General features: G+C 47.3%; 1 protein-coding gene across 1 annotated transcript; it reads right to left on the bottom strand.

The window, feature by feature from the left end:
• Positions 1 to 1,708: 1,708 nt before the first annotated feature.
• EEF1A1 (eukaryotic translation elongation factor 1 alpha 1) lies at positions 1,709 to 4,229 on the bottom strand (the record flags this gene model as incomplete). Its single annotated transcript, NM_001082339.1, is given in 7 exon segments — positions 1,709 to 2,118; positions 2,221 to 2,455; positions 2,622 to 2,878; positions 2,980 to 3,130; positions 3,211 to 3,507; positions 3,621 to 3,800; positions 4,058 to 4,229. Coding segments are annotated over 7 exon segments (1,389 nt in total). The 3' UTR covers positions 1,709 to 1,993.
• Positions 4,230 to 8,478: the final 4,249 nt, after the last annotated feature.

Below are 8,478 nucleotides of genomic sequence, written 5' to 3'. Positions count from 1 at the left end.
AATCATGAGCCAGATCAACTTTAAACTTAGCCATTTATGTTGAAGCACAAGTTTAGATAAAAAAAAAATAAAAAAACCTAAGGTGATTTCACTAGAACTGGGTAACTGACAGCTACAAAATACAAGGGTTAAATCTCCTGTCCAGTTGGACAAAAACTTTAACTGCATAAGATACAAATAGTATCATTAAAACCCTAGCATTGCTACATACAGAGGCTGGGTTTAATAGGGAACAACTGTCTCACTAGAGCAGAGTGGGTAGACTGGCACAGCTGAGGTTTACTAGGCAAGTAGAATTAACCATAGGAAAGTGATGGGGAGGTGTAAGCTTTGAGTCTTGAATGTGGTCAAAACCCAGTGATTGTTATTTTGGGTAAGGATTTAACAAAAAAATGAAGTTACACCCTAGTATTACCCCCAAACCAGAAACACCTTTCCTAATATGCAAGATCATACCAGAATCCCTGGGGCAAATTCAACAGCTCAAATTAAATTACAGCTATGAAATATAGCACTAGGTTTAAATATTCAATTTAGCTTGAAGTCCAATCCAAAATATGTTTTCAATCAACCACACAAGTATCACTTTGTCCTTTGACTAATGTTTAGCATCTACCAGTAGATGGTGCTCAAAACCAATTATCTAAAGCACACATGCAACTGGCTCTCAGTAAACTGCCATGTCCTGCCCTCCCCATTTTGCAGGGCTATCCTAGTACATCTCTTCTAGTAAACCCGTTAATAGCCAGCTACATCTCACCTCCCCAAAAAGCTGCAGGCAGCATGCTCATGTGAACAGCTCTTGTACAAGGCAGGCTAAATGCAGTCAGTTTGGCTACTTTTAATAGTTCTATGGGGTACCCTGAAATTCTCAGAACACCAGCCACTGTAAGGCCACCTTTTCAAACCCTGGTTCAATCTGAATTTACAGACCTTATTTTGCCTTTCAAGCTGCATCAAAATCCCAGGGAACACACCCCTTTAGATTACCAAATACTTACAGAATGTTGGAAATCCTATGTTAATTAACTCCAAATTAGAAACCTCAAAGTTATCATATCCATAGTAAATCACCGTGTAGATTCCTTACTAGTGACCAGCCAGCCAACAATCCAAAGACCCAGTACACTTGATCATGTCAAGTGAATACCTCCAAACTATGATTGTCAGCAATCTCCATGCTACTCATGGGTCACTAATACCACTATGAACCTCAAGAATAAAGCTTATTTGAAAATATGCTTTCCCCACCTTCCTGTATCTTAATTCTGATCATCTGTGGTCCACTTCTTATGTCAGGCTACAAATCCTTTACCAAACTGCTTTAGAAGAAATCTGTTAGAAATGGTGTTCTCACTTACATCAGGAAACCACTTTTTACGTTTTCTTAGGACCCTAGAAACCAGTGCTGTTTTACTAAAACTTCAAGTAATTTGGGAAACCAAAATTTAATGATTCTAACAAATTTACTTGTAGCTACACAATTTTATATGCAACATTTCATCCCTTAAGATTACAGAATTTTGCTTTCTAAACTAAATTACATGTCAACAGTTCTAACCAGCAGGGCTAACAGCCCTCCATAGCTTAAAACAAACAGGTGGGAAAAAATCCCTAACCCATGGAGTTTTAAAATTCCAGCCAATTCTAATTAGAAAAACCTGGAACACATTTGACAGGTCCAGTGTTGACAAGAAGACACAGGTTTCTCATTAAACTTTGTTTTAATGGGTCTCAAAATTCTGTGACAGATTTTTGGTCAAGTTGTTTCCATTAAAAAGTACTGATTTTAAAAACTAATAACTTAAAACTGCCACGCACAAAAAAAATGGTCCACAAAACATTCTCCTTTCCTTCTGAAGGTTTTACGATGCATTGTTATCATTAACCAGTCTTTTACTATTAAACTTAAATGGCCAATTGAGACAAACAGTTCTGAGACCGTTCTTCCACCACTGATTAAGACTGGGGTGGCAGGTATTAGGGGTAATATTCATTTAGCCTTCTGAGCTTTCTGGGCAGACTTGGTGACCTTGCCAGCTCCAGCAGCCTTCTTGTCCACTGCTTTGATCACACCCACAGCAACCGTCTGTCTCATATCACGGACAGCGAAACGACCTATTAAAACAAGTATTGAGTTGCCATGAGACACATAGTTCACAGAAGCAATTGTTAATCTTTAGTACAACTTGTAATAGCAATAAAAAAAAAAATCCTTACCCAGAGGAGGATAGTCAGAGAAGCTCTCAACACACATGGGCTTGCCGGGAACCATATCAACAATGGCAGCATCACCAGATTTCAAGAATTTAGGGCCATCTTCCAACTTCTTTCCAGAACGACGATCAATCTTTTCCTTCAGCTCAGCAAACTTGCAAGCAATGTGAGCTGTGTGACAATCCAGTACAGGGGCATACCCAGCACTGATCTGACCTGGATGGTTCAGGATGATCACCTGGGAAAAAAAGGATATGCATTTTAGTGCTTCTCAAACTGAACTGTGGTAACAGCTAGAAATGCTAACTCCCCTGATGTGATAACACTTCATACATGCATCAGATTGCTTACCCCCTTGAGTATGCATGAACATTGTCAATTAACAGATCATTTTAAATTGTTACCTGAGCAGTGAAGCCAGCTGCTTCCATTGGTGGGTCATTTTTGCTGTCACCAGCAACGTTGCCACGACGAACATCTTTGACAGACACGTTCTTGACATTGAAGCCCACATTGTCCCCAGGAAGAGCTTCACTCAAAGCTTCATGGTGCATTTCGACGGACTTGACTTCAGTTGTGACATTGACTGGAGCAAAAGTTACCACCATGCCAGGTTTGAGAACACCAGTCTCCACTCGGCCCACAGGGACAGTGCCAATACCTAAAATATTTGCAGATTACCAAAGAGTTATTGAGGGCCAAAGATTTTTCACCTGTTCCAATTCAAGTTATATTCTGATGTTACATTAATACCCAACTTACCACCAATTTTGTAGACATCCTGTAGGGGCAGACGCAGAGGCTTGTCAGTTGGTCTAGTTGGTGGAAGGATGCAGTCCAGGGCTTCAAGCAGTGTGGTTCCACTGGCATTGCCATCTTTGCGGGTGACTTTCCATCCCTTGAACCACGGCATCTGAAACACAAGAGAACAATTAATTCTATCACATCACCACTTCCAGCTCTTTAACAAGCACTGTCTTGAAAGTCACTTACATTAGCACTTGGCTCCAGCATGTTGTCACCGTTCCAACCAGAAATTGGCACAAATGCTACTGTGTCAGGGTTGTAGCCAATTTTCTTAATGTAGGTGCTGACTTCCTTAACGATTTCCTCGTATCTCTTCTGGCTGTAGGGTGGCTCAGTGGAATCCATCTTGTTAACACCAACAATTAGCTGTTTCACACCCAGCGTGTAAGCCAGAAGGGCATGCTCACGGGTCTGCCCGTTCTTGGAGATACCAGCTTCAAATTCCCCGACACCAGCAGCAACAATCAGGACGGCACAGTCAGCCTTTAAAGAAATCAAGGACACACACTGTGAACGAAGGTACCTCAAACCTAAGGAGGAACTCACCCACCCCCCGCCTAGAAAACCTTATGTCTACAGTTACTAGTTGCACAAACCTGAGATGTGCCTGTAATCATGTTTTTGATGAAGTCTCTGTGTCCTGGGGCATCAATGATAGTCACGTAATACTTGCTGGTCTCAAATTTCCACAGGGAGATGTCGATGGTGATACCACGCTCACGCTCGGCTTTCAGTTTATCCAAGACCCAGGCATACTTGAAGGAGCCCTTTCCCATCTGTAATTACACAGAGCACTCAGACGGTTACTAAGACACAGCAAAGCTTGAAACCCCATGCCCCCCTCCGCTTGGGAATGCATTCCGCTTCCCAAACTGCTGGGCCTAGGTGGCTCTCCAGTCGATATGGTGGCTCGTGATTTTAACATTCACATTCAGACAACTAATCACTGTTGTCTTTTATAGTCATAGCACTCTCATTTTAGTGGCCAGACTTAATGTAATTCAGCATCTTTCCCTTGCGATACTGGACATACCTCGGCAGCCTCCTTCTCAAATTTTTCAATGGTTCTTTTGTCGATGCCACCACATTTGTAGATCAGATGGCCAGTGGTGGTGGACTTGCCCGAATCTACGTGGCCAATGACGACGATGTTGATGTGAGTCTTTTCCTTTCCCATTTTGGCTTTGATTTAGCGGTGGTTTTCACGACACCTAAAATGGAAAAAGGGGGGGAACCTTTGAACCACTGTCCGAGGGTTGAGACTAAGCCACGTTCAAAACTCAAAAGGGCAAATTCCAAGGAGAATTACATCCAATGCCAAGCTGGCCTAACTCTTCAGTCTCCACCCACCGAGTGAGTTAACTCCATCGCCTAAAAAATCTCCGCCCCCAGCCGAGCCAAGCCGAACTCCAAAGGCCACACGAAGAAGCCAGGTGCCCAGACGGCGCCCTGTACCCCGTGGGGTCGCAGGAAGCGGCGGCCGAAGAGGGGAAGGCTCTTTTCCTTTGTGTGGGTGACTCACCCGCCCGCTCTCCCGGGCCACCGCGTCCTCCATTTTGAGCTCCCTGCAGCGGGGACGGCGAGCGGCCATCTTTTTCCGCGCACGCAACTGGTGCCGAGCGGGCCGGGCTCCGCCGCCCGGGGTGGGGCGGCCGCGGCCCCACCGAGCCGCCCGCCCCACGACCCTCGCCTCTCCCCTCGCCCGGCCTGGGCAGGCGCGGCGCCGTCGGGCCTCGCCCAGGCCGCGCCCGACATGTGCGCCCGGACGGGCGGGCCCCGCCGCTCGCTGTCCCTACGCCGCGCGGCCGCCCTGCCACCCCCTCGGGCCGGACGACGAACGCGCGGGGTAGCCCGCCCGGCCTCGGCGGGCCCATCTCGACGAACAAAAAAAGAGCCGTACCGATCCACGTAAAAACTCAAAGGGCCGAAGGGCCCCGCGAGCGAGGCTAGCCAGGCCGGCGCGAAGGCGAGAGGACTCGCACGCGGCGGCCACGCCAGGCCTCAACTCCAGCACGAGGAAGAGGCTCCTGGAAAACGCGCAAACCTCCAACCCTCCCGCCCCGTTACAGCCCGAAATTCGGAGCCAGGAACCTCGTCAAGAGGCTCAGTGGCATGGCAGTGTCCCCGAGCACGCGAGGGCCCCAGCCCGCTCAAGGCCAGACCCGCGGAAGCCACACCCGACACTCACCTGTGTTCTGGCGGCAAACCCGTTGCGAAAAAGAACGTCCAGGGCGACTACGGCACTTATATACGGTTCTCCCCCACCCTCGGGAAGAGGGCGGAGTCAGCACACGACACCGCTTTCCCAGTTTGCCCCGCGCCACCTCCACTAGGCACCGGTTCAATCGCCGTCCCCTCCCCCAACGCCTCGGGGACCGTGGGCGATGTGCGCTCCGACCACTGACGAGCACACAGCGCCTCGCGCATGCTCGCCTCGGTCCCGGTGACGACGAGCGCGAGGGGTAGGGGGCGGGGACGCGGCGATCTCTCGGTTCTAGGGTAACGGGAGTTTAGCGACGGTCCCTGGGCTTCCCCGAGACTGAGGCGAGTCCTCTTTTGTATGAATTACTCTGGGCTCTGGCGGCGAGAGGTGGGGGGAGGGCGGCGGCGAGGGCACCTCCGGGGTCTTCCACTCTCCCCGCTGCACCGCAGAGGTATCGAGGTTCGGGGTGTCTTCCCGCCCAGTCCTCAGCCTTGGCGCCTCGCTGGTCTGAGAGGAAGCCCCGGAGCCTCTTCCTCTGTGGATCACGGCCGGGTCCTGCTGCTCCCTCGCCTCTGCCTTCTGCGCCCCTCCGGTCGGGAGAGGCGTGCAAGGCCCCGGGACTCGGGGCAGCGCGGGGCTAAGGGCTCGGGGAGCGAGAAGCCGGGAGGGGCTCTGCCCGATGGCCGCGAGCACCACGCATCTGCTCCTGGGCTCGTTCCACCAAAGCCTGTCGCCTTTCTGGACGCCCGTGATACAAGTCGCCGCCTGGGGTTCTCCAGATGTTGGGTGTTTCAGTTTAGAACAGACTTCAGTCCTACCGTTAGCTGTACTTCTAATCCTGGTTTTGTTGGGCTAAGACTCTGGAAGAGAGTTCGTGGTCCCATTTTTTTCATCGTGTGCTGTCACTCGACTGCAAGCCCGAGAGGCCATGCTTCGCATTCAGCCTTCCCACATGATCTCGCAGCGACTGAGATCTACAGCATCAGCAAGCTTCTCCCAGCTTCCTATTTCCAACACTTGCTGCGAAGCCACTGCTCTGAAAGCCCCCCTCCCCCATTGAAGTACATGTCTTCCTTTTCTGTTGGCCTGTTGATCGTAACTGTTATTGATTGTAACTATATTTTAGCATAAATGAGATTCGGCCTTTGTAGATGGCTGTCAGGTTGGCCCTGTGAAACGCTCCTTTGAGAAAAGAACATTCATTTTTAATAAGCTGACTGCTGGCTCATTGTGTCAGGCGCAGTAACATCCCTGCCCGACTTCCCAGGCCAATCTATGAACAAGTATTTATTTGAGGACCTGTTATGCGCCCAGTGCTGTGTGAAGCATTGAGGGGTGCACAAAAGAAATAGTTCCTCCTGGAGAAGAACCCAGCATCAAATTGGAGCAGGAGAGTAATATGTAAACCACGGAGAAGCAGTTAAAGGCACATTTGTACAGTGCTCGTTTCTGTTTCATTGTAGAATAAAGTTCTAGCCCTTGCATTCAGTTACTTTTCACAGTTCACACTCTTTTTCTATTTAACTGAAAGAGGTTTTTCCGGAATTGTATCTACTTGTTTTACCACTCCTTGTAGACATACTTCCTAAAAAACAGGTTTCTCTATTTCTTCATTAGGCTTCTAGCCTACTCACTTTCATTTAGCTTTGAGATAGTTTAGGGAATCTAGGCCAAATAGTTTCCCCAGAAATATATATATATATGTATAAAACTTTTTTTTTCTATCCACAAAAGTCTTTTCTGTAATATATATATTTTTAACTTCTCTACTTTCACAAATTCTCTAGTCAGATCAAATTTTCCTAGCCTTTGGCTAATCATATACACATGGAATAAAATTATCTTGATATTCTAGTCCTTGGCTGTAATAAGAGAAAGATGTCAAGAAGTACTGATGAAAAGCAATCACCAGCAATAGAACAATGCAAATACTTCTGCTCTCTTGCTATCTCCATGGCAATATTTATTACTGTCTACTTTCTTTGGAATTACATTCCCACAATCTGTAATGTTATTATATCAAAGTAACATCGACTGTACTTATTTCAGATTAAGATTATGGTGCTATGTTAGACTTATTTCCATGCCTTCACGAACAGTGTGTGCTTCAAATGGCTTAGGTTTGCATGCTGTTGGAGAATGTACTAAGACATTTTATCAAAGGTGGCAGGTTTTTGATAAACATGAAGGCATGGCTAGGAAGAAATGGTCATTTAGGAAAAGAGGCAAAGATGAAAGACTGGAGTTTTACTTGGGATCCAGAATCGTAGCTAACATCTAATCTAAGAATAAAAAGTCAAAATGAAAGTAGATGTTGGTAAGAGGGGAAAGTATCAAAGATAATTTCAGTTCAGTAAAAGTGAGCAAAATTATCTGTAAAATCACAATTCAGCAGAATGTGGTGTTGCAAACTTAAAGACTTTTATCCAATCCTCATATTGGAACACTTGGGGATATGTATGCTTTGTGTTGAATTAGTTTGAAAATATAGATCTACCATAATTGAAACAGTAATTTTTATGGGTGTGCGTGTATGTGTTCAACATCATGTTGTTATTCTTTAAGAAATGGCTGCAAACATCTCCACAGGACCTTATGAAAACGACACCTCCTGATTCAAATCTGACCTAAACCTTTTCCTAGTCACCTCACCTTGCTGCTCTGGATGATTAAAAAAAAAAAAAAGTCCAACATACTAAATGTAAAGTAACAGAATGGGCCAGAGGTGTCTCTTTGGTAGCCAAATTTATGCCCAGAAAGAAAAGAAAAATGAAAAAAAAAAAAAAAGAGAGAGAGAAAAAAGGTCTCCAAAAGCTATCCCGGATCATAAGCAAGTTTTCCGCATGCCCCTGTGATTGCAAGAAAGAGTATATAGTTTACAAACACCTTACAGGGAATGCTTTCTAAAATATCGCCTGCAAAAGCGAAGGCACAGGGGGCCTTTCACTGCTCTCTAAGTAGCCTTCTGCGTGCCGCCGACCGCTCTTGAGGTTGCTATTCGCCGAGACCCCGGGCGGGCGAGGGCCGGTCTCAGGGCTTGGGCTTAGGGCCCGCATCTTTGTGCCCACCCAAGCTACATTATTGGGCGTTACGCGCAGACACACACTAACCATGCGCGTCTCTTAGGGCACAGCTCACATTTCTGTTCGCGGTCCGGGCCGCAGCGGGCCCCGACGCCGCCTCGCGAGGCTCCCGGGGCACCCGGCTTCCGGGGGACGGCGGCGGGTGGGGCGAGGGGTCGCTCCCCGGCG

The sequence above is a fragment of the Oryctolagus cuniculus genome, chromosome 5 (assembly GCF_964237555.1).
Source record: "Oryctolagus cuniculus chromosome 5, mOryCun1.1, whole genome shotgun sequence".
NCBI classification, from domain to species: domain Eukaryota; kingdom Metazoa; phylum Chordata; class Mammalia; order Lagomorpha; family Leporidae; genus Oryctolagus; species Oryctolagus cuniculus.
This window is presented reverse-complemented; position numbering and strand designations above follow the sequence as displayed.